Below are 24,941 nucleotides of genomic sequence, written 5' to 3'. Positions count from 1 at the left end.
GCTTCTCTATGCGGAGCCGTCCGTGAGCGCTTGGTGTGCGCATTTCGTGGGGGCCTGCACGGGTTTGAAGTTCCAGCTGGGGGAACTACGCGGCGGTTAAGCGGCAGTTAAGCGGCTGCTAAGCGGTAACTTAGTGGCAACTAAGCGGCAACTAAGCTGCACGCGTCACCTCGCCACCGCTTCTCCACCACCGCTTCTCCGCCACCGCTTCTACACCACCGCTTTTCCACCGCTTTCCCGCCGCTTCCCACCATGGCCAGGCGCATCGAGGCGGAAATCAAAAACATCATCGGGGAGATCTACGTGCCGACGATCCTAATTAGCAGCAGCCGAACGGCGAACCGAGAAGTGGCGCTGTTCCTGGGCATCAGCATAAGCGACCTCTTCCAGCCATTCGGGTGCCCCAACCACCTGGTGAATGACAAAAATGAGCCACTAGACCTAACCCTAAGTGGAGCAGTAAGCCTAAATTACTTAAGCAAAAATAATGTCGTATGCCAAAAGACAATAGAGTACCAGAATTTTAAGCTGCGCTTTGTTAACGTGGAGGAATACATAGAGGTGAAGCTAGACGCCTTGGACCGGCTCTTAATTGAGACCATTTCGCAGAATGAGCCGGACTACAGCGACATTTATAGCGAAAGGAACTTAAGTGCCTACTTTGCGAAGAACAATCGGGACAGTGCCGAGCAGAGTGAGGACCAGTTCAACTACATCTGCGCCAACTCAAATGCGTTAGCAGCTGATGTGAAGAAGGAAGTTTTGCGGAAGCCCGCGGGGGGGGCGTTCCCCTCGCACAGTGTGTACAGCGAAAGGGTGGGGGAGGCCCATCGAGGGGGCAGCCCCCTTTCTCCCGTCCACGCACCGTCTGCCACGATTACCCCGTCTGCTTCGCCAGCCCCACCTCCACTTCTACACAGCGCTGAGAGAAAGGAGTCCCTATCGAACGTGCACAAATACAACGCCTTCTTCCTGCCGTGGTTTAGGACCTACTTTAAGACCGCCTGGAAGTACACGCACCTGCTGAGCGACAGCTCCTGTACCCCCCTGGGGCTCATCTACATCTGCAGCACGAGGGACCAAAACGTAATCGATACGTACAAAGGTATGATGCAGAAGGAGTTGAAAAAGGAACACGTGAATGTGCATGCACATATACCCAAATGTATTGTTCTCCTACACATATCGAGCAACCAAGAAGATGATATAGAGACTGACGTGCAGAAACTTTTTGTGAAAATCCAGTCCACCTTCCTCAACTTCAAGTGCCATTTGCTTATCATCAAGGCGCATCGATTTATGAGTAACTGCCTAGGGGGAGGGAAGGAAAATGTGCATGCGGTGGATACTCATACGGTGGACACTCATACGGGGGACACTCATAAGGGGGATCACCTAGACGGGGTTGGTTCCCCCCCTAGGGTTAGAGGCCCTTCTGATGAAGAGCTGACAAATGGAGGAGTTACCCAGGTGGGCAGCCCCTGCGAAGGGAAGCCCCCCTCAGAGGGGCCCAACAAACAAACCGTTGAGGAGTACGGAGAGGCCAAAGAGAACGACTCCACCGCTCAACAGCCACACTCCAAGGAAAGCGTCCTAGGGGACGAACGACTCTTATCCTACACAGAGATTAACTCCATAAGGAGGAGCAAAAATAAGTTTTGCTCGCAAAGGAACCCCCACCATCTGCGGTTAAACAGAATACAGCAGCTGTACGCAGACAACTTGGGTAGCCATTTTGGTGACTCCATTCAGGATGGGATAAAGGCAGCCACAAGTAGCACCCAAATTGAGGAAATGAAAAAGGTAAAAAAAAACTTTGCCAATCAAATGAGCCACGTATATGATTACATATTGTCAAACGAAACTATATACATCAGTAAGAAGGACCCCCTGCATTTGGATGAGACCTACTTCTGCTGCTGCCTCGACCACGTGGATATTGTCTCCCTAAAAATGTTTTTTCATAACTTTGTGCAAATCTGTGTAATCCCCTACATCAGCACAATCACCTACGAGGTCAACCACCTCATTTTGAGGAACAGAAAGACCTTTCGCAACCAGCTGAAGTTCATGTGGAAGAGGACCAAGCTGAATTTTACGTCCACGGATGCTGCTCTGTTGGTCGCTGAGCAGACAGGCAGTGCTTTCCTCAACGTCGCTCAGAATGTGCTGGCGCCGAGCAGCGATGTGCACGACGCGCATAATGCGCAGGGTGTGCGGATTACGCAGGGGGTACAAGATGTACATGCTGTACAGGAGGAGGAGGGGAGGGCTGCCCTTCGGGGGGACCACCAGAGAAGCACTCCGCCCGAGTCCCCTTCGGTGCAGAGGAGCACAAGTGGGTATTCGGCGCAGGTGGGGAGCGCGGTTAATGCGGCAAGCGCGGTTAATGCGGCAAGCGCGGTTAATGCGGCAAGCGCGGTTAATGCGGCAAGCGCGGTTAATGCGGCAAGCGCGGTTAATGCGGCAAACACAGTTAATGCGGCAAACACAGCTAATATTGCAAACATGGGTAATGCTTCCAACACGGGCGACGCCGCCAACTCAGGAGAGGCGAAGAGCTACGGCAAGGAGCCCCTGGAGCGGCTGTACAAAACGCTCTGCGACGTGTACTTCATCCTGGGGGAGTACGAGCTGGCCTACGGCACGCTGAAAATCTGCATCAACGAATTTAAGCACGACAAGCTATATTCCTACCTGGGCAGCATCTACAAGCTTACGAGTCTTTGCATATTCAGCATGGAGAGTCTGGTGAACAAAAAGGACTCCCTGTACTACCTGGACCTGAGCTACCAGATGTTCGCCAAGTGCCAGCACCTCAACTACATGTTCATATGCTGCATATTAAATTACTACTTGTCTCTGATGCATGATGGGAAGAACGAGGCATCCGTAAACATTTTGATCAACGCTAATGTGGATTTTACCTGCCTGGATGAGAGACTCATTGAGGAGAGCAGACCCGTGGGCGAGGGGAGACCCACCAAGCTGTCCTTCCAAATTAACAACATAAGGTCGGGGCTGCTCCTCGAACAAATAACTTACAGTTACAAGAAAAGGAAAAAAAAAAAAAAAAAAAAGGAACGACCCGTTGAGGTAGTGGCCAATTCAGCTCATAAGAGGGAAGCTTCTAACCTGGGGGGCGCTAAAGGGGGAACCACTACGATGGGGGAGCACCACCTGAACGGGCAAGGTGCACAAACGAAGCATTTACCAAGCGGGGGTGACACCACTTCTGGGCAGTCCCACCTGGGGGACGCATCGCTCGAAGGCAACCAAACGGTTCACCCCCCGTTTGGTGAAAGTTACAATGTGAACCACTGCAAAGGGAACGGAGAGCGAAGTGGCGACTCTCAGAAGCGAAGACAAACCGTGGAGACTCTCACCAGCTCAGATGATTACGAGGAGGGGAGTTACCAAAGTGCGAGTCGAGGCAGTCTCCATCACGATGTAAAAAATCCCCCCCTGGAGGATGACCCAGAGGAGCAAATTGCCCCCCAAAAAAACGACTACAAATGTAGGAAGTACCTATTCGAAATGACCCTGGCTGGACACACGTTCAATAAATGTGGGTTTAAGAAGCTGGCTCTGTTTTGCTATTCCAAGGTGCTAAAAAAATATGAGAAGAAAAAAATGAAGCACATTTACGAGCACTTGCATTTTATGATGGCTCGGCAGGCATTCAGCATCAATTTGTACTACGAGGCACTGAACCACTACATCTGCATTTTGAATTCCATCGCCAAGAGCTTCGAACAGTCCTACGTCCTCAACGGACGCGTAGACATGTACTGTGCGTCTCCGGATAAGGAGATCAACTTCATTAGGGAGTTCGCTTACGTGTACAAAATTTACGTCGACCGAGTTTTGAGCAGGTTCTTCCGGCGGCTGCGGGACCGGGGCGAGCCAACCGGGACGTCCAACCAGGCGTCCAACCAGACGTCCAATCAAACGCCATCTCAGCAAACTTCGTTTCGGCAAACTTCCACCAACGAAGCTCCTCCCAACGAAGCTCCTCCCAACGAAGCTCCTCCCAACGAAGCTGCTCCCCCCAACGAAGCTGCTCCTCCCAACGAAGCTGCTCCCCCCAACGAAGCTGCCCCCCCCAACGAAGCTGCTCCCCCCAACGAAGCTGCTCCCCCCAACGAAGCGGCCCCCCCCAACGAAGCTGCTCCCCCCAACGAAGCTGCTCCCCCCAACGAAGCGGCCCCCCCCAACGAAGCTGCTTCCAGCGACGCGGCCGCCCCGAACAAGCCAAACCGAATGCTGTACTTCCAGGAGGACGCCGAGCAGAACATAATAAAGCCCCTTAACCTGCGCATCCCCCTCCTCCACATAAGGGACGACGAGGGCTGCTTCGTGAACTCCCTTTATGTGAGCAAAACGAACATCTACACGTATCAGCGGAAAGTCGAAACTAACCTCTTCAGCATCATCAAGGAGAGCCTCTTCAAAATGAAGGCCTACGACACGACAGTTGAGGACCTGTTCACCATCATGGCTAGGGAGGTTAAAAATTTGTCTCCGGCAAACCTCCACGAGCTGAATTACCTCCACGTCACGTACAAGAAGTTTATCAATTGTGTGTACAGCGGTTGTGTTGAAGGTTCTTCAGCTGAGGTTCCCTTTGGTGAAGGGGTAGAAGGTGCGGAAGGCGCAGAAGGTGTGGGGGGGTCTTTCACAGGGGCTGCTACCCCCGTGGCTGCTACCCCTGTGGCTGCTACCCCTGGGGCTACCGCTACAGAAGGGAAGCGGGATAACAACTACCCCTACGCTGCTGAAGACTCACCCATCAAATCGATCACCACGACCCCTTTCCTCAGCCCAAGCAGTAGGGAGTGCTTCACCACGTACGTCCACGACCTGAAGAGAAAATTCACCAACTGCCTCCCCCTCATGCGGTCCATAAAAGGGAAGAATATTTACCAGAGGTCCACAACCAAGGAGGAAACCATCGCGAACAGCAAATTCGTTCAGTACGCTTCCAAGGGGGAATTCATCTTCGTGACTTTTAAGCTGGTGAATCCCCTGCACACGAAGGTGGAATGTCAGGGAGCCCACATCTGCGCGTATTACCATAACGGGGGAATGAATAACGACGTTGAGGTTGAGAAGAGGGTAATAATTTTGGAGGCCAGGGAGACCAGGACCTTCACGCTGTTCCTGCGCCCGCAGAAGAGGGGCTTGCTCTTCATTTCGGGTAAGAGCGACAGGGGGTTGAGGAGGCGACTGTGTGGTTAGGGGGTGGTGGCTCATTAGTGGGGGTGGCTCCCCATGGCACGCACGTCACCTCTCAACCCAATTGCGGCACTTCCACACTTCGCAACCCCATCGCTGCACTTCCACACTTCGCAACCCCATCGCTGCACTTCCACACTTCGTAACCCCATCGCTGCACTTCCACACTTCGCAACCCCATCGCTGCACTTCCTCCCTGCTCAGGAATAACGTGGCACCTTTTCGGCCTCGTCAAGGTGCACCAGAACTTCTTCGCGCACGGCATGAAGAGGCTAAATAAAAAGTTCGACCGCATGCACACCATCAAGTACGACGAAGTGTACGCCAGCGATTGGAAGGAGGACAAAGAGGACAAGAAGCAAAGTGTAAAGCGGCTCAACAAGGAAATTAACTCATATACCTGGTCTAGCAACATTGGAATGCCAGAAGGGAACAGCGCAGGATGTATGAAGCACTACGACGTAGATAACAGGCTGCTCCTCTACGTCTACGACAATACATATCATTTCTCCTTCCAATTTGAAGACGTCCGTTCGGGGGAGAAGAGAGACGTCAGCAATTATGAGGTAGATTTTGTTGAGCTTTTCGAAGGAGAACAGTTCGAGATGGTCATAAAAGCGGTTAACCACTCAGCCATGCCAGTTAACTACCTAAGTGTGTGCATAACCCCGTCCAGCCTTTTTAATTGCTATAAGGTGGTACATAACGAGGAGGAGTACCTACTTGGGGACCCCCCAAATGAACTTAACCCAACGGGGAAACGCCTCTCCGTAGCTGCCGACCTGTACTGTGAAGAGGCACTACGTGAAGACACCAACGTGTTTAGGCAAAAATTTAAAAACAAACAAATTCAGCACATAAAAATCAGTGGAGATATTTTCCCCAATGACGTTTTTTACCTGCACGTTCAGGTAAAATCGAACTGTACAGGGATGCACAAATGTATGATAACAGCTTTGTGCAAACATAAAAATGAAGCGGAAAACGTGGGAGATGACGCGCACATGAAGAGGAAAAAAGAAAGTGGCCTCAGTTATCCAGAAATGTTCGTTGAAAAAAAGGAAAAATGTTTTTTATTCATAAGGCTGCTGCATGTCGTTCCGCTGGTCAGGCTAAGTACATACCTCCTCACCCCCTGCCATGGTCCCAACTCGTTCATTTATTTCTTCATCCACAACTTGTGCAGGAGTGACATTTACATGCACAGCATACTTTTGGAGGGTGAAAAGGGGCCCCCCAAAGGAAGTGTAAACATACACTCCATTTCGAGCTTCACCAAGTTGGTTACCCTGCACGCGTCCGATTTTTTGCACCTCAGGAGAGGAGAAAAATCCACGGCGCTTCTCTGCGCAAGGGGGGCCCCTCCAAACGTAGCAGTGGACGTGTTGAGAAGCTCCCCTCATAATGAACCCCCCATCGCCGTCCACATGAACTGGGTCGTCAAGGATGGAACGCACACCCGCAAGGGGTCCTTGAAAAAGGCAGTCCACTTCCCCACCGATATAGTTACCCTCTCTGTGGACCAAACGGATAGAGACATTTACCTGAATGGCAAAAAGGAAAAAAGTGTCAAAATAGCCATCAACATTCGGAACAACTCAGGAGAAGACCTCACCAATTTTTATGTGCAAGCTGAGGAGGTGGACTGCATGAATTCGGCCCTCTCCATGGAGTGTTGCGGGGATGAAGGGGGGCACGAGGTGGAAGTTACAGAGGTGGGGCTTAACGAGGTGGGAGATAGCGAGATGGAACTTCCCATGTTGGACGCTCCTGATCGGGGCACCGATCGGGGGGAGGAGCCCCCTGGACAGACGGAATACCCACACAGGGATGGCCCTCCGCAGGTCGAGGAGAAACTCCCCTCGGCAAGCAGCATCAACGTGAGCGCCGCAATCGTGGGTGATACGGACATACCCAGCTGCGCAAACGAGTTGGGGACGTTCCAAATCGATCAGGTGTTGGAGTGCAACAACCTGTATGATGGGGACTCCCCCCAATGTAGCATGGACGCACCAAAAGGACCGGCGAGCGCCCCCCATTTCTCCTACCACTCCTCACTTAACGACGAAATAAGCATTGCACAGAACAGCGTGGTGCGGAAAATCAAGTTACCCAGTTACAACCCCATAAGCGCAAGCTACCGACGGGATGGTAACTTTGAGGTAAGCATGTCGACGGGGTTTCCTGAGCGTGGTTGTCTCCCCGATGAGGTGGATGGGGAGGGCGAGCCTGTCAGTGAAGGGGTTGGCCTCTGGGCCAGCGAAAGGCACGATATGAAGCACGTCTCGAAGCAGACCGCTAACCAGACCGCTAACCACACCGCGAAGCACACCGCGAACCAGGACGTGCTACTCGAGGCAGCCAACTCGACGGCAAAAAGAAACCTCCGCAAGGATAAAATGACCAGGAAGTTCCACCAAACCGTAAGGGACAACACATATGTGCACAACAGCCACTGCGCAGACGCCCACCAGTGCACCCCACTGGGCAGCAACCTCCCATCAGCAAATGCCCCAAAGAAGAAAGCCACAGGAAGAAGGGCCCTTTCATTAAGCGGCTTTCTCTTCATGGGTATTATCCAAAGGCATGTAAAAAGATTGAAAAAGGGACAAAGCAAAAAGTTATATTTTAATGTGCTCTTCACTCGGGAGGGAATCTACAACATAAATAAATTTCACATCATTTTTGACATGCACAATCAGACGTTCATGGTGCAGCCGCTCAACCAATTAATTGTGCAGGTGCACCGGTGAGGGTGGTGAGCTGGTCGTGTCCGGCTGCGCGGGAGGGTTTTTCCCCTCGATTGGGCGGCATCCATCGGGCACACCCCCGCGTGAATTGTGTATTCCCATGCGTATGTCTGTGCGTGCGCCAGACGGCCCCTTTGCGGCGAGGTACGCCTCCCCCAGTCGGAGGTGCTTTTTTTGTGATAACCCGCTCAGTTGCGCGGCGCGGCGCGGCGCCCGCTTGGCCGAGCCTCCCCGTTTCGCTTGCTTAATCATTTATATAATATATATATTACACATATTATATATATTACATATATATTTTTTTTTTTTTTTTTTTCCCATCGTGAATACAACTTGGACCGGCGCGCGGCCGCTGAAACCATTTTAACCCCCCCGCGGGTGACTAAACGAGCGCATGTGCGTAATGGCCACCCCGTATGCGAATGCGTTCACCCCCGATGTCCTTTTTCTGCGCTATTTTTCTACACCAATTGGCAAACTGGCATGGAAAAAAAAAACGCAACCCACGGCTATCAGCTGGCCCAACTGGACGCGCGTGCATGTGCTGATTTGCACGTACTGTTTTTAATATGCTGTTTTTTGCATGCCGTTTTTTGCATGCTGTTTTTTGCATGCTGTTTTTTGCATGCCGTTTTTTGCATGCTGTTTTTTACATACTCTTTTTTACACGCCGTTTTTTACATACTCCTTTTTACATGCTGATTTGCGCGTGCGTGCCGCTTGCGCGCGGTTAACCCTGCACACGTGCAGCCTACCGAGTTAATACACGCCTCTTCCCCTTCTGGCAGTCGAACAGCCAAACAGCCGAACAGCCAAACAGCCGAACAGCCAAACAACCGAACAGCCAAACCAATTTTTTTTAAATGGAATTATTTTTACACTTAACATGGGTGTGGGGTGAAAAAATATCGTTTCCACCCGCGGGGCTGGTCTTACGAATGGACCGGGTTCGCGATACGCGCGTCCCCTGACGGCGGCGGTTGGCTCCGCGGGTTTGGCCAGTAGGGTGGGCGCGCAAAAATCTGAACCGCAGAAAAAGGAAAAAAAAAAGGAAAAAAAAGGAAAGAAAAAAGTGAAGCGAATCCAAAGGAAGTAAAGCAAACAGAATAAACACGCGCATACGCACATCCGTATGCAGTATTACACCTCCCCACGTGCATACGTGCGCCCGCCGTGTACCCGTCCGCACTTCCTCCCGCCATCTAGCCATCCCCACACCACGTTCATGCCCATGGGGCCAACCCGCCCAGCATCCGCTTAAAAAGTGGCGAAATTTGTATCCCCGCGAGTAGCGGCCAACGCAAGTGCGAAAAAAAAAAATAAAAAGAAAATAAAAATGAAAATAAAAATGATACGCAAATGCAAATGCTCACATATGCGTAAAAACGTATTCAGCTCGTGTCCGCGCTCAGGCCATGTTGGCGATTCTGTTCACGTTCACTTTTGCGTACCTGTACGCGTTTTTTTTTTTTTTTTTTTTGCGTGCTGTTCGCGCGCATGCCATGCACATCCGCACATGCGCGGGCGGTAGATGTACGCTTACGCGCACCATGGGTGTTCGTGCTGCATGCATAAATGCGTACACCTTTCTGAATACGCCACTGCCACTTAGGGAAAAGCGATCCAAAAAACGGGTTGGTAGCGGGGGGACAAACATGGTCAGTTTTTTTTTAGAATGAAGAATTCCTAACTCTTTTAATTTTGCCCCCCTTCGTGCAAAACATTTCTTGCATCTGTACTTCGCTTTATTTTTTTTTCTTTCCCCAACATTTGTTCGTTTTTGCCTTTGGCGTTTTGCCTTTTACGTTTTGCCTTTTGCGTTTTGCCTTTTGCGTTTTGCAGTTTGCCTTTTGCAGTTTGCCTTTTGCGTTTTGCAGTTTGCCTTTTGCATTTTGCCTGTTTGCCCTTTTGCCGTTTTGCTGTTTCCCCCTTTTGCTGTTTTGCCTTTTCCCTTTTGCCTTCCCCATTTGGCCGCTTTCCTGCATGCGTGTTCTTTTATGCCTATTTTTTTTTCCTTTTGCTCCCCGTGTGTGTGTACCAGTTCATCGCTTCGAATCACTTTCAGCGCGCACACATGCGTATCTGCATGCTCGCGTAGCGGTGCGGGCGGACCCCCTCGAGCGCATGTACACGCATGCATCAACACGCATGCATGAATACGTATGCATGTGTATAGTGCGTGTGAGCATATAAGCGTTTCTTCCCTTGTTTGCATCGCTACGTGCGCCCGCGTCCTTCCCGTGGCTGTGCCGTTCTGCCTCGCCGCAGATTTTTGGCGCAAACCGGCAGTCGCGTAGGACGGCCCGGTTGCATTTCCGCCGGTTGTATTCCCACCGGTTACATTTCCACCCGTTGTTTGTTCGCCGGTTGCTTGTCCGCCGGTTGTTTGTCCCCCTCGCCGTGTGCTTCCTTGCGCACCCGTTCAGTTACTCCCACGTGGTTGCTTCCACTAGCCGCCCCCTTCGACGCCCCCACTCGTCTCCCCCACTCGCCGCTCTTTGCCGCTCTTCGCCGCTCCTCTCCACCCCGCGCGCGTACCCGCCTGCACGCCTGCATCGCCCCACGCACCCGCGCGCCAAATGGATTCCTACAACGACATCCTGAGCATCGTAGTGGACCTGGGCTTCGAAAACACGAAAATCGGCTACGCGGGGGACGAAAACCCGACGAACATATTCAGCTCGAATGTAGGGGTGCCACTGGACCTGGAGGTTAAAATAAAAAACGAAATTTATAAGAAATGCCTTTGCACCAAGGGGGAGTTTTACCAATTCAACCTGATTTACCCCCTGTGCTATTTGGAGGCCCTGGAGGATGCCAAGGTGAAGCCCTGTCTCTACCTGGACAGCAAGAACCACTTTGATGTCAACGAGGATGTGTTCGAGAAGATCCTCTTCATGAATGTGAATGGGGGTCGGTGCGTGCACAGGCTGCTGCAGGAGAGGGTCAAGGTGTTCATCGGCAACAAGCTGCACAAGCAGAGCGACATGTCTAGCGAGTTCGTCGACGGGGAGGCCGCGGCCGCGGAGGGGCCCCACGAGGGCGACGCGGCGGAGGCTCTCCCGCAGTCGCAGCAAACGGAGCAGTCGCAACGACCACATCAATCGCAGCCACCACATCAATCGCAGCCACCACATCAATCGCAACCGTCACACCAGTCGCAACAGTCACAACTATCGCCACAATCGCCACAATCGCAGTCACCCCCAACGGGGGGAAACGAACGCGCGGAGGCCCCCCCCCGGGAGAGGGACCCCAAAGCGGAGCTAAAAACGCTCCAGGAGTGGGCGGAAGAAAACAACTACTTCGACATGAACCTAGTGGAAAACAAACTGATAGACGTGAACGGCATAAGGAGCATGCTAAACAATCATAACAATGTGAGTTGTGGGCTGAATGAGAAAATGGAAAAATTCCCATACCTCTTCTCCCTGCCTAATAAAAGGAACCAACAAATAAAGGCCAAAATTTCGGAGCTATTATTTGAAAAGTACAAAGTTCCCGCGTTGTATTTTAACTCCAAATCGGTGCTCACCGGGTTTGCCTATAACAAAAAAGTATGTTCAGTCGTGGACATAGGGTCATGCTACACGGACTTCTCCCTGTGCAATGAGGGAGGTATAGACGATAAGAATTATAAAATATATAATATAGGTGGGTCTACGGTAGATTTCTTCCTGGAAGAATTGCTAGAAAAACATAATAAGGAGTACTGCATCCCGTATTACGAATTTTACAAGCAAAATGGGAACCTCCAGAATTATAATAAAGAGAAGATTCACCTAGACTATTATAACAAAGCCAAGTACATCCCTCTGAAGGATTTAAAAAGCTACTTATGTGAAGTAGCTCATAGCGAAAATAAAATTCATGATGCAAAAAATATGACCTTTAATGAAAATCTAGATGTTTACATTCTGCCTGATGGACAGAATATTAACATTTCTAAATTTAATAACATTGCATGTGAAATATTTTTTACCCCCTCGTTATTAAGTAACACCAAGTTGAATCATCATTTGGGCAATTTATTTTTCAAGGAGGAGCAATTTGAAGGGGTGTCTACCACTCTCTTTAATATGCTTAATGGGAAGTGCGTAAAGCAGAAGGAAGAACTGCTGCGAAATGTTATCCTCACCGGCTCGTCAACTCTATTTGATAATTTCAACCAGCGATTTATTAAAGAGTTTAACCACCTGGATATGATGAACAATTCAAATTTGCAAAACTTCCAGGTGCTCAGCCATGGGAAATACGATAAGCAGTATTCTTCCTGGAAGGGCGGGAGCATCTTATCCTCCTTCAAAAATTTCAACTCCTTTTTTGTTACGCGGCGGGAGTACGAGGAGTTCGGCCTGGACATCGTCCACCGGAAGTGCTAGCAGGGGGGGGGGGGGGGCGGCGGTTACTTGTGTGGAAGCCTCAGTGTGGCTGCCTCTGTGTGGAAGCCTCAGTGTGGCTGCCTCTGTGTGGAAGCCTCCCTGTGTGGTTACTTCCCCCATTCGAAGAATCACCCTGATGTGTGTTTCTCTATTGGGGGAGTGTCACCCCATTTTTTCCCTTTTTTTTTCGTTTCACATTTTGCACGTACTTCTCAGCAGCGATGTGTGCCTTTTCAGTTAAATTTTAGGGGGGGGACACCACGTTGCGGATTTTTATACTAGTTTGCCACGCCTCCGCAAGTTGGGCGCCTCGCCGGGCGCCGTTCGTGGAGCGTTCGTTTGTTACGCGGCCCCCCTGTGGGGGGCCCCACCACCTCCCGTCCGAAGTTCATTTGGGATGTTCATTTGGGATGTTCCTTTGGAATGTTCATTTGGGATGTCCATTTGGGATGTCCATTTGGGATGTTCATTTGGGATGTCCATTTGGGATGTCCATTTTGAATGTTCATTTTTATCCGTTTGTTTACCCCTTTTGGTACCCCCTTTTTTGCCCCCATGTTTACCCCTATTTTACCCCATGTTTACCCCATGTTTACCTTTTTTTTGTGACTGCGCGGGGGAACTTCCGCGGGAAAAATGTGATGAGCTGATCGTGCGTCCGGGGAGCAGGCGCACACGCGCGTGGCACAGCAAAGCGCGAAGTGCACACCCGTGTTTTTGCACCGCTGCGCTGTCCATTCCGTTTGTGCGTCCACACCTGCCTTTTCTTTTTTCGCTTTTTTATACCCCCCGTTTTGCCTCTTCCCCTTTCTGCTTCTTCATCCGCTCCTCCCACTTCATTCCCCCCCCTGCTTGCATTTTTGCACCCCCATTTTTTCGTTTCCCCACTTATCGAAATTTTTTGTGAATACCCCTTGTGTGTGTTTCAAGTGAGAAAAAAAATGAAAAAGTAAAAAAAGTAAAAAAACGTAAAAAGAGAAAAAGCAAAAATGCGTAAAAAGGAAAAAAGTAAAAAAAGTAAAAAAAAAAAAAAGCGAATCGGCAAAAAGTAGCAACGAGAAAAGCGTAGAAACAGGAGTAGCGAAACGAGCGAGGCAAACCTGCGCAACGTGGAACAAACACACGAGCGGACGAAGCGAGCGGAAAAAGGAGCAGGATAAACGAGCGGGAAAAAGGAGCAGGCGAAACGAGCTAACAAAACGAGCGGACAAAACGAACAAGCAAGAAAGCTACTGCTCGTGCGAAGCGGAACGTCAGCGAGAGTTCACCCAGAGAGCCACGCGCGTGTGCATGTACAGCTGTGCAGTTCTACGTGCACAAGCACACCTGCTCACACAGGTGCATAGCGTAGTTGCCTGCGCGAGGAGGGATGCGGAGAAAACGTTGCAAAAAAAATTATAGCGCGCCGCGGAGTGAGAGGAAGACAAGAGTGCCCCCAGAGTGGAACCCCACGCCGTTCCGTTACCACGCTGCTTCGTTACCACGCTGCTTCGTTACCACGCTGCTTCGTTACCGCGTTGCGTCGTTACCGCGTTGCGTCGTTACCGCGTTGCTTCGTTGATCGCTTTTTTTGGTCCTTCCTTAAAGGAGGCCCCTTCGGGTAGCCTACACCCCCGCGTATACGTTTGTTTGTTTTTTTAACCAAAGTGAAGGAATGCTGTTTATGATGAGAGCGGACATGTTCGCAACGAACAGTCGCAGCTGAGTGTATTTTTTTTTTTTTTTTTTTTTTTTTTTTCACCCAACAAAGCAGATATATATGTATACATAATGGTGAGTCATAATGTTTACCCAATTTGGCTTTCATTTTTTTTTTGGCTAGTCGGCTGGGAGAGAAAAAGTCGTCACCTTTGATGCCTTTTTTCTCCCCTCACGTCGCAAGGTATATCTACATCAGTATGCTTACCGGAGTGAGGTTATATACATGTAGCGATATTATTTTTACTTTGTCCCGTCAAAGGGATCGCGCCTTTCTTCCGTTTTTTTTTTTTTTCCTTTTTTCGCTGTTAAGTTGTGACTTCCTATAAGGCTCCGACGCGGTGGCCGTGTCGACTCAACTTAGAATAACAGTTACCGACTTGAGACGAGCGAGCAGGAGAGCGGTGAGCGGTGAGTGGTGAGCGGCGAGCAGTGAACGGTGTACGGTGAACAGGCGAGCTAGCTTCTGTGGCCACCTGGCGGGAGCAATCCGGACGCTCTGCCAAAAGAGGAGTGAATAAATGCATGTAGAGGGGTGATCAGGCGGCGAGGCGAGAAAGCCCCTGGTGAGGAAGCCCCACTGTGAGGAAGCCCCATGGTGAGAGAGCCCCACTGTGAGGAAGCCCCATGGTGAGAGAGCCCCACTGTGAGGAAGCCCCATGCTAGATTGCAGTCCGGAGCCCCTTCACCCCACGTGTTCCCCCCCGTTTGTGAGGCGGCACATGGACCCTTAGAAGAAAGCGACCAACGGCTAATCGCCCATGTTCGCGCGACAAGAGGGTACACAAAATGGAGGGCGCGCAATCGGCTCTGCGGCACAGGTGGCAGTGGAGTAAAGCGGCAAGTGGAGCGGCGAGTGGAGCGGCAAGTAAAACGGCAAGTAAAGCGGCAAATGGAGAGACCAGTGGAGCGGCGAGTGGGGAGGCGAGCCCCGCCCAAGGGGAAAACCCCCTCGTCAAGGCAGCCCTCTTCTCTGTGCTCGTAGTGCACACACTGCTCATCTACCTGACCATAAAAACGATGAAGATGCAAAAAATAAACCACAAGCTGAAGGAAGAAAGTATCATTTTCGTCACAGAAATAATGAAGTTGGCAATTTCAACCGTCTTCTACCTTCACGAAAATAAATTCAATTTAACGTCGGTGAGGGAAAATATGGCAGACACGTGGACGAGGAAGAGGAGTTACCTGGTCTCCCTAACTGTGCCGAGCGTCCTGTACTACTTTCAAAACATTTTTTTTTACATCTCCATTTCCAGCATCCCCATCCCCTTGTTCCAGCTGCTTTACCAGTTTAGGATCCTCGTGGTGGTCATTTTTACCTTTATCCTTTTGAAGAGGAGGGTAAAAATTTCGCAGCTCATTTCGATCGCTTTCCTGTTCCTCTCGCTGGTTTGTCTGAAGGATTATAACCTGGGGAGTGACGCCCCCAATTGGGGCAGCGGAGATGCGCACAGTGGGGGACAAGAGATCGGTACACACAGTGGGGGAAAAGAGATCGGTACACACAGTGGGGGAAAAGAGATCGGCACACACAGTGGGGGCAAAATGATCGGTACTACACACATTGAGGGGAAGTGGAAGGCTGCCCCTTTAAAAGACAACGCCGTGGAGAACCTGCGGGACATTTTGATCCACAACTTGAAGACGAAATGTTTGAAGAACAACACCCGTTTCGATTTCTACACCCTTTCGAGAGCATTCAAAAAAGGGGAAGTCTCCCCAAATATGCTTAAGCCGAAGAAAACTACACGAAATAACATCATCGTAGGTGTCCTGACCACATTTCTGGCAACCTTCACCAGTGGGTTTTCCAGCGTTTTCCTCGAGTCCCTCTACCTCAACTACAGGCACTCCTTTTGGTTTCAAAATATGTGCCTCGCGTTTTTCACCATCATTTTGAGCCTCTCCACCAGTCGCCTGCACATATCATCCGCGCTCAGGGGGGAGCCCGCAAGGGGGGACGTGAAGGGAAGCGCAGCGAAGGGAGAAGCCGCTAAAGAAAACGCAGCGAAGGAAGAAGCCATTAAGGCAAACGCCGCTAAAGCAAACGTCGCGAAAGCAAACGCCGCGAAATCAAACACCGCGAACCAAGGGCATGGTGCCCCCCGCGAGGGCGAGGAACAACCAGATGGAGGGCCTCCACCGAACGGAGTGCCTCTCTTCCTTTCCAACCACTTTAACTCGGTAAAGGAGTTCCTATACGTTGCCCTGCTGATACTCCTAAACAGCGTGGGCGGGATCATAACGTCCGTCTTCATCAAACACGTGGGGAGCTTCTCCCGCTTCTTTGTCACGCCCATCAGTCTACTCTTTAACATTTACATATCCTCCATTTATTTTAAAGATTTTCGCTTCACGACGAATTACTTCATTTCGCTTGTGTTTGTTTCTTTCTCTTTGTTCTTTTACGTCAGGGGGTGCTTCTAGCTGGGCGCGCACCCGCTGTGCATCAGCTGTGCATCAGCTGTGTATCAGCTGCGTATCAGCCGCGTATCAGCCGCGTATCAGCTGCATATCAGCCGCGCATCTGCGACTCATCTGCAACTCGCCTGCCGCTGATCTGCCCAGGCGCCCCCCAATTTTGTCATTTTTTGTTCCCCCCCCCATAGAGGTGCACACAGACCAGCGCCGTGTGCCCCTCGCCTTCCTGTTTGGTCCCCGACGAGGATACACATTTGTACACGTCTTTTTAATTAACTTGCGAATTAAAAGTTTTAAATTTTTTTTAAAGGGAACGATGGGGTGGTCGACTGGCCACGCGGTTGCGCCCACCAACGAGGTTGCGGCCCCCAACAAGGCTGTGTAAAAGTTTCCTCCCTTGTGCGCATGGAGGAGCGAAAAGGAGTGGTATACACGGTGTATGCGCTCGGTGGGAGACGGCGCGGTGACCCCATTACAAATACGCTTCGGTGGGAGACGGCGCGGTGACCATAATAGGGATTACCTCGATGGGGGACAGCGCTGTGACCACTTTACGAATCCCCCTCGGTGGCGTCCCCGCTGCCCTTGGCAGACTTCCCCCCCCCGGAGGCGCCGCCCTTGGAGGCCTCGGCCCGCTTGCGCCTGTTCTTGCCCAGAATTTTCTTCTTGTAATTCAGGACGTTGCGGCCAAACTTGAGTTCGTTCTTCACATTTAGAAGGTCGTGCGTGGGGTCCCTGCCTCTCTGCTGGTCGTGCGTTACGTCTTTGCTTCTTTGCTCTTCGTGCGTTACGTCTTTGCTTCTTTGCTCTTCGTGTGTTACGTCTTTGCTTCTTTGCTCTTCGTGTGTTACGTCTCTGCCTCTCTGCTCTTCGCGCGGTTCCCCCCCGGGGGAGAACAACCTCCTGATGGAGTCCCTCCTCTTGCTGAAGGCACTCTTGCGCTCGAAAGTTTTGGAATTTTTTTCCCGCTCGATCTGCTCAAACATATCCTTGTAGAGGACAGGCAGCCATTCCATAGGGTAGGCCGAACTGAAGTCCCGTATTTGGTCCATGTCAATATTTTTCTTCTTCATCCTCTCATCCCGTAGGGCTTCCCTCTTTTTTAAATACTCATTTAGTTGCCTTTCGTAAACCTCCTTATGGGTGGCGTTTTCCCCCTGCTCCCACATGCCTACTTCGCAAATTTTCCGGATGACTCTCGGCTTCTGAACAGTGGAATAATAGACCATCCGCAAGTGGGCCAGTTGTTCCTCACTGTATTTGTTGCATTTATATATGTATTCGTGTAGGCGCAGGAACTCCTTCATTATTTGCTGGCTCTTCTTCTCCTTGGTGTCAATCAGGTTGGTGTGTTTTCTTATGATGAGGGCGGCTTTGATGAGGTCTTTCTGCTCTACATATTTATGAAACAGCTCGTTCACCCTTCGTTTCTCCTTTGGGTCGTACCTTATCGGCTCATTTAGACAGGGGGTTAGCTTTTCTGGGTCCAACGTCATCTTTGCATTTCTGTAGATCTTCCTGTCCTCGTTCCGCTTGACACTTTCGTGCTTCCTAAAGGCCTCGAACAGCTTGTTCGCCTTCATGCTTATTATTTTGGTGTAGAGCAGCTGCACCTTCTGCACCTTGACGCTCTGCGGGTACTTCCCGAACCTCTCCATGAGCTCCCTGTATTTGCTAGTACACTCAATGATTTTGTAGTCGTAGGACATGTGTCTGTACTTGCGCTCGTAGTTGGTGTCCCGCCCGTCATCGTAGATGGAGTCAGCCACTTTGGCGGTAGCCATGTGGGTGTCTTCCCCGCTGCCACCCCCCGTGTGGGTGTCTTCCCCACTGGTAACCTCGGCGCTAACTTCCCCGCCGCTAACTTCCCCGCCGCTAACTTCCCCGCCGCTAACTTCCCCGCCGCTAACTTCCCCGCCGCTAACTTCCCCGCCGCTAACTTCCCCGCCGCTAACTTCCCCACCGCTAACTCCCCCCGCGAGGAACTGGCGCTCCAGCCCCAGGCAGTAGTCATCCAACTCGTTGTACTTATATTTGAAATTCAAAAAATCCACGTTCCTATCATTGGCGTACTGAAATATGTAGGTCTTCACCAGCTGCGAGAGGACTCGGTCCACATTACTCTCCGTGGGATACACGTAATTCAAATGGTTGAAAAAGATATAGGGCAAGCTGTTTAGCATTTGAAAGGACTCCTCTCTAGTTAGGACGTTCCTATTTTCATTTAAAACTCTGTGGCATGTGTTTATATCGTCGTGGTAAAGGAAAAAATAGAATTGCTTCTTCAAAACGCTGCTGTCATATATTTGGCCATACAGGTCATCGATGGCGCGTATGTCTATCTCTTCTTTGCTCCTCAGTCTCGTTTTGTAATTGATGTAGGTCACGTCAAACTTGCGTAGGATCTCTTCGTAGTCTGTGCTGTACTCCTTTGGGAAGAGCTTCCTATTCACTGTGATTACTGGCATTTTGGCTCCCAGCCGGAAGAAGGAAGATCTCTCTCCCCTCATTTGGCGTGTGGAACTTATCCCCCTATTTCGATGCACTCTCCTGGGGATGTTCATCTCACTTCTGTTTGGGGCTCCCATTAGAGTGATCCCCCCATGATTGTTGGCCCACACACTGGAAGAGGTGACCCCCTCTGGGGATTCACTAAAAAAAAGGGACGTCTTCCTCACCCTGGTAGGGTTACTCCCTCGGGGGAAGTCCACCCCCTCGTGGAGATTCTTCCTCTCCTTCCCTCCAACAATACATCTGATGAATCCTCCTTTCGTTCTTCCAACACGTAATGGAGAGAGGGACCCCCTCTCCGGACTGCCCACATTCAACCGTTTCGCCTTCTCCCTTGCGAACACCCCGCTTACCCGTTCGCCAATCAGCCTCGTCCCCCACATGCAGAACAGCAGAGTGAGCACTCCCCGGGCTCCCATCGGTTAAGCCCTGTTTCTCGGGTGCGCTCAGAAGGCGCACGGACACAAAGATAAAAGGTAATGCTCACCCCCAACCAAGCAGAGTGAGCACTCCCTTCGGTTGCCATTCACGGGGGGGGGGGGAAAGAAGCAGAAAAAGGGGAGGGGCGGGGGTTCAAAACGGATGACTTCCTTTCCTGCACCATTTGTTTCTTCAACTTGCCACGATTCGCTGACGAGTGGGCCTTTCCAAGCGGCGCTCCTTTACAAAAGCGCGTCGACGTTTCAAGAAAAAAAAAAAAATTCCACCAAAAGTGTATTTTCCCTGCCTCGGTATGCACCCCCGCGCTACCGCCAACAGGTTGCACAGCGCAGGAGAGTTAACACCAGTGCGCTTTTCCTATCCTCCGTGGGTAGATGTGCCATGTGGGGTGAGCTGGTTTGCCTTATGGCTACTCTCCTGGGGCACATCTACCCAGCGGAGGGGCGCCTTCAATGGGCAGCGCTAATTACGAACATGAAAAGAGCGGCCGAATGAACGGGTTGGTTCATTTCCCCCTCAGGGAAGCAAACGCTGCTCATCCACGCGGCACGTCCCCGGCACACCGCAGAGGGCATTACACACAAGGGGTGGGCGGCGAACCGACTGGCATCGCAGGGCAGTGCATATCAGCCAGGTGTGAAGTGAAGTGAGGTGAAGTGGAAGAGCCCTTCAAAAAGGGGAGCCACAAATGGACCGCCCTAAATGTACCGCCCTAAATGTACCGCCATACATGTAGTCTTCTTCAAAATGGAGTTTTAAAAAGGGGGGAGCCCTTTTGGGCGCTTTTTTTTCCCAAAATTGACCACGCCCCGGGGGCCATTCCCATTTGGTCGTGGCTACTCCGAAGTCACCGCCATGTAGGAAAAGAAGAAAAAAAAATCTATTAAAGCGTTGCGTTCGGGGTGCAAACGTGTGATGAGATAGCCTGTAGGCACTCCCGCAGTGACAAAAGTAGTGGGCGAGAGAGGATCATCTCGCAGGTGGGTGATGTTCCCTCACGATAGTGAGGAACACCGTTCGGCGCTGCGAAGGGGGCAGCTGCTCAGCCATGGGGGTGAAGGGGGGCAGCCGGGCCTCCCTCCGTTTTGGTGGCGACGCGCATTTGTCCAGGTGTGCAGGGTCAAGCCGATGCGTCGCTGAGTGTCATCCGATCGGTGCACTTCGCGTCTGATCAGTTGTGCTCCTATTCAGATGTGCTCACTTCTGATCAGCTCACACCGCTCTGCTTCTCTGCCGCTCTCCACTCTGCCGCTCTCCACTCTGCCGCTCTCCACTCTGCCGCTCTACCGCTCACGCGGCGAACTCGGCGAACTCGGCGCGGTACCTGCGGAAGAGGGCGCCCAGATTTTCGCCGTCGGGGGCGCTGAGGAGGGAGCGCACGATGTTCTTGTACTTGATGATTTTGCAAAACTCGTCCGTCACGTTTTCAAAGAGGGTGGACTTCTCGTGAGCCAAATCAATAATTTCTTTGGGGAGGCCAGCCAACTTGGCAATGTGAATACCAAAGGACTTGGGGCAAACTCCCTTAATAAATTTATATAAAAAAATAATTTTCTCCTGATGATCATCTATGCTTAGACTCATATGATAGTTTGAAATCTTTTTGTTGTGTTTTACTTCCTCCACTAGGAGATGATAATGGGTGGAGAATATGCACCTGCATTTGACTACGTCTGAAATTTGCTCCAGAGTCGAAAGGGCAATAGCCGTGCCGTCAAAGGAGGAGGTGCCTCTACCCAGTTCATCCAGAATGGCCAAACTGTACTTAGTGCTCTGCTTTAGCATGTTCGAAATGTCCTCCAACTCCACGAGAAAGGTACTTTTTCCTTCGAACAGATTGTCACTAGATCCAAGGCGCGTAAATATCTTATCCACTACGGTCAACTCGCAGTAGGTAGAAGGGACGAAGGCTCCTATTTGGGCCAAAATTACCGAAATGGCTGTTTGCCTTAGTAGGGTGCTCTTTCCGCCCATGTTGGGACCTGTTAGAAGCAGAGTAGATTGCTTCTCCTGCTCGCACCCCATGTAGATGTTATTCGAGATGAAGTTGGGCATGAGGGTAGCCACTACGGGGTGAATGTTATTTTCGAGGATGAGGAAGGGTTCTTTCCCGTGGGCGGTCCCCCCACGGCAAACTGCACTTACGGCGCTTCTACTACTTTGGTTGATCTGCTCCGCGGTGACCTCCTGGCCGCTACTCTCCTCACCGCTTTCCCCCTCGCCGCTTCCGTTCCTCCTCATCGGGTGCAACACCGGGCGCGTCAGCGCGAAGGGCGTGTTGAGCGCCACGAAGGCGAAGGCCTGGAGGCAGTCCAGCTCGGACACCAGTCTACAGGCAGAGACATACTTCTCATAGTGAGCATAGAAAAGGTGAAACATCTTCTTAAAGAAGGGGTAGATGGCGTCCTTCTTCTCCTGGTCTATATCCTCCAGCATCTCAACGCACTGCTTTATTTCATCATTTTGAAACCGAATGAATCCCTTTTTAGCGGAGGTAATTTCTACATGCTTTAGAAAATGCTTGGGGACATTCTCGGGGCACTCCACCTCGTATTTGTACTTAGCATGTACATATTTGAGTGACGAAATCTTCATGTTCCTCTTCATGTTTGTTAGAATATTGGTAAGTTCCCCCTCTATCTCCTTCTCCTTACTGTTAATCAAATCGATGGCTTCATCGCACCCCTCCGCTGGCTTATATTCCTTATCCCCATCGAATTCTATTTTTTTTAAAAACTCGTTGGTTATTTGCTCAATATGTGGGTAGCTCCCTTGGACCTTTCTCAGTAGACTCTTTCTATCCGGCGTGTTACTAATTTCATATAGCCGCTTGGGCAACTCCTCCTCGTCCTTTTCTATGCTGTTGATTTCGATTAGCATACTTCCAATTTCTTTGAAGGCGTTTAGGAAGGTCATAAATTCCTTCAGCTTCGTACTCACTATGTTATCGAAGAAGACGGCCCCCCGCTCGCTTTGAGATGCTTGTATGCAAATTTTGTTCAGCAGCCTTTCTATGTCTGGTAGCTTCTTCAGCTTCAACCTGATGAGGGATAAGATATGCTCGTTTTTTTTTAAAAACTCCACCACGTCGAGTCGCTCATTTATCCTGGTGCAGTCGAGCAACGGGCTGCAGATCCAGCGCCTCATGTTCCTGGCCCCAAAGTTGGTGCATGTCTTATTCACGTAATCAAAAAGGGAATTTTTCGTTTCGCCAGATTGTGTCTCCAATATTTCTAAGTGCTTCAACGCGGTGGCATCCAACACCATGTAGTTTTCCCTCTTAAACAAATCATAGTGCTCTATTTTGCAGAAGCGGAAGATCTTCTTGTCTAGTAGAAGCGACCGGAGATAAACGATGAACCCTCCGAAGGCACAAATCACACTGTTCTGTTCTCTGTGCATTTCTAAACTAGGGGGGATGGTTTCAAAATATTTTCTAATCTCATCTAGAGAGGCAATTATATTTGGAAATGAGCTCACCGCTGTCAATTCCGGTTCCGCTGGGATGTTCTTAAAAATGGAAAGCACCTCCTTATTAATATTTTTTGAAGCGTATAGAATTTCCGCTGGGCAGAGCTGCGCGAGGATGGTTCGCAACTCGATCCGGGACTCGTCATCGTTGCAATACCCTACAGCGATGTACGACGTTGCGATGTCGCTCACGACGAAGCCGAAATTGCACTTGCTTTTAACTGAGCGGTCACTTTGAGAGGAGGAGCCTGGGAGGCTGCCCACTCCCCCGACCCCCACGTCTACTACTCCTCCATCTAAATCTTCTATATCGTCGAAGTGGAAGCAAACCAAATATTTCGTCTCCGAGCTGAGCATGTTATCATGCAGAATGGTCCCCTTTGTAAAAATTTCATTAATTTCCCTTTTAATGGCTTTATCCTTCGGCCCGCAAGTCTCCTTATTGCGCTGCTCCAACTCCTTTGGAGTCTCCATCTGCTCAATCACAACCACCTTGTGCCCACTGTTAATAACCTTTTTGGCATACAAATGGAGAGATTGCTCTGGAAACCCCAAGTGAGGCTTCTGCTCCCCACCCATCCAATTCAACCCACAAATGGTGTGCATCAAACAAGCATCGATGTAAAATATTTCGTAAAATCTCCCCATTTTAAAAAATATTATTTTATCAAAATTTTTGGATTTTATTTTCCAAAATTGTTGCATCCCTGGAGTGTAGTGCGCCTGTTTGTACTCCACCGCCCAGGGGTGATCAGGTGGGGGCGTCCAAATGGTAGAGCAGTCATAATCAGCATTATCTGGGGTCCTCAAATTAAGATCACGCACGTATTGCGGCTGTACCCATTTGGGGAATTCAAAAGTATTGCAGTAGAGGAAGTACTGCTCTACGTATAGTCTGAACTTATCATTTGACAAACATATTGGCATGCTTAGCAGCTTATTCCTTAGTGTGTCCAGCTCTTGGGACTTCTTTCCGTCCTCTCCCTTCCTACGGTGGATGTTTATAATCTCCTTTGAGCTCTGCTCGTTGGTGAATAGTGTCTCCTCCGTTGTGCTGCTCTTACCCGGCTCATAAACCAGGTTATTTAACTTCCCATCCACGCCAACGCCTTCATTTCCTGGGGGTCCCTTCCTCTTGGAGTTCTTTCCATTATCCTCACTTCTGTCGTTAGACCCGTCATACACATCTTCACTTGAGGAATCTATTATGACCTTTCGCTTCTTCCTCACGATTATGTCCTCTTCTGTGCTCAACTCCGCGTTGTCCGTATACCCCTTATCGTAACTCTCCTTCATTTCGGTTCCTTTTTTCCCCATGGAGCTTCTCACCGCGCTTCTGCTCACATCTTGGCTGTCATCGGAGAAGAGATTCGCTTGGGGGGTCTCTGCGCATGCGCAGCATCCATTTCGCTTATCCTCGGAGGGCTCCTTCATCGCGGTGAAGCCCGTTTCGCAGCTTCGCTCTGCTTCGTTCCCCGCATTGGCGGCAAATTTGTCCAGCGTGCTCATCGCCGCGTTTAGTTGCTGGCCGCCCTGCTTATCTGCATCCCCTTTGCCTTCCTTGGCCGCCTCCCCCCCTGCGCCGGTGGCCTTCTTCCCCTTGCCATCCTGCGTCTTGAAGAAGCTCAGAATGGACGCCTGCTTTTTGTTCGCCGGCCCGGCGGAGTTCGACTTGCTGAAGTCGGCCATGGGTAAGCGGTGTTGTGAAGGGGTTGTTTATGTAAGGAGTGCGCTCGTTTGAATGGCGTTGCAGATGGGAAAATGCAAAATGCAACGCAGTAGCCGCTCCCTCCGTGCTGCGCTTCACCGCTCCGCCGATCCGCAAAGAACAGCACGACGTAAGCAGCCAAACAGTCCTCGCGTTGCAAAAAAAAACACTCAACCGAGTTTGCACACACGTTAAAAAGAAAAAAAAAAAAAAAGAAAAAAAAAAGAAAACTCTTTCTTCTTCACAAAGCATCCGTGGGAGTCCCCCTTGAGATCATCACCTCTGTTCATCGCTTAGCACATATATACATGCGCATCG

General features: G+C 50.6%; 5 protein-coding genes across 5 annotated transcripts, besides 21 other annotated features; 3 read left to right on the top strand and 2 right to left on the bottom strand.

Annotated features, from left to right (window-relative positions):
• Positions 1-252: 252 nt before the first annotated feature.
• On the top strand, positions 253-7,991 carry PVX_097815 (hypothetical protein, conserved; the record flags this gene model as incomplete). The annotated part of the gene is made up of 3 exons (XM_001613173.1): positions 253-816; positions 928-5,200; positions 5,443-7,991. 3 exons carry the CDS (start codon positions 253-255, stop codon positions 7,989-7,991), a joined length of 7,386 nt encoding a protein of 2,461 aa, XP_001613223.1.
• Positions 1,494-1,564: a microsatellite.
• Positions 4,382-4,405: a microsatellite.
• Positions 5,783-5,861: a microsatellite.
• Positions 7,379-7,448: a microsatellite.
• Positions 7,688-7,816: a microsatellite.
• Positions 7,922-7,942: a microsatellite.
• A 107-nt stretch (positions 7,992-8,098) lies between the features above and the next one.
• Positions 8,099-8,124: a microsatellite.
• A 161-nt stretch (positions 8,125-8,285) lies between these two features.
• Positions 8,286-8,307: a microsatellite.
• A 908-nt stretch (positions 8,308-9,215) lies between these two features.
• Positions 9,216-9,250: a microsatellite.
• A 1,026-nt stretch (positions 9,251-10,276) lies between these two features.
• Positions 10,277-10,299: a microsatellite.
• Positions 10,300-10,381: 82 nt separating this feature from the next.
• Positions 10,382-10,408: a microsatellite.
• Positions 10,409-10,567: 159 nt separating this feature from the next.
• On the top strand, positions 10,568-12,370 carry PVX_097820 (actin-related protein, putative; the record flags this gene model as incomplete). The annotated part of the gene is made up of 1 exon (XM_001613174.1): positions 10,568-12,370. The coding sequence occupies one exon, from the start codon at positions 10,568-10,570 to the stop codon at positions 12,368-12,370; it is 1,803 nt and encodes a 600-aa protein (XP_001613224.1).
• Positions 11,785-11,825: a microsatellite.
• Positions 11,925-12,099: a microsatellite.
• A 1,313-nt stretch (positions 12,371-13,683) lies between the features above and the next one.
• Positions 13,684-13,712: a microsatellite.
• A 1,145-nt stretch (positions 13,713-14,857) lies between these two features.
• PVX_097825 (hypothetical protein, conserved) lies at positions 14,858-16,796 on the top strand (the record flags this gene model as incomplete). The annotated part of the gene is made up of 1 exon (XM_001613175.1): positions 14,858-16,796. One exon carries the CDS (start codon positions 14,858-14,860, stop codon positions 16,496-16,498), a length of 1,641 nt encoding a protein of 546 aa, XP_001613225.1. The 3' UTR covers positions 16,499-16,796.
• Positions 16,364-16,393: a microsatellite.
• A 247-nt stretch (positions 16,797-17,043) lies between the features above and the next one.
• Positions 17,044-19,002, bottom strand: PVX_097830 (hypothetical protein, conserved; the record flags this gene model as incomplete). Its single annotated transcript, XM_001613176.1, has 1 exon — positions 17,044-19,002. One exon carries the CDS (start codon positions 19,000-19,002, stop codon positions 17,044-17,046), a length of 1,959 nt encoding a protein of 652 aa, XP_001613226.1.
• Positions 17,330-17,351: a microsatellite.
• Positions 17,893-17,947: a microsatellite.
• Positions 18,178-18,223: a microsatellite.
• Positions 18,420-18,442: a microsatellite.
• Positions 19,003-19,336: 334 nt separating the features above from the next.
• Positions 19,337-19,363: a microsatellite.
• A 226-nt stretch (positions 19,364-19,589) lies between these two features.
• Positions 19,590-19,616: a microsatellite.
• Positions 19,617-20,734: 1,118 nt separating this feature from the next.
• Positions 20,735-24,604, bottom strand: PVX_097835 (DNA repair protein, putative; the record flags this gene model as incomplete). Its single annotated transcript, XM_001613177.1, has 1 exon — positions 20,735-24,604. The coding sequence occupies one exon, from the start codon at positions 24,602-24,604 to the stop codon at positions 20,735-20,737; it is 3,870 nt and encodes a 1,289-aa protein (XP_001613227.1).
• Positions 24,605-24,941: the final 337 nt, after the last annotated feature.

This window comes from Plasmodium vivax, chromosome 10, assembly GCF_000002415.2.
Source record: "Plasmodium vivax chromosome 10, whole genome shotgun sequence".
Taxonomy (NCBI): Eukaryota; Apicomplexa; class Aconoidasida; order Haemosporida; family Plasmodiidae; genus Plasmodium; species Plasmodium vivax.
Note: the sequence above shows the minus strand (reverse complement) of the source record. Positions and strands in the feature narration are given on the sequence as shown.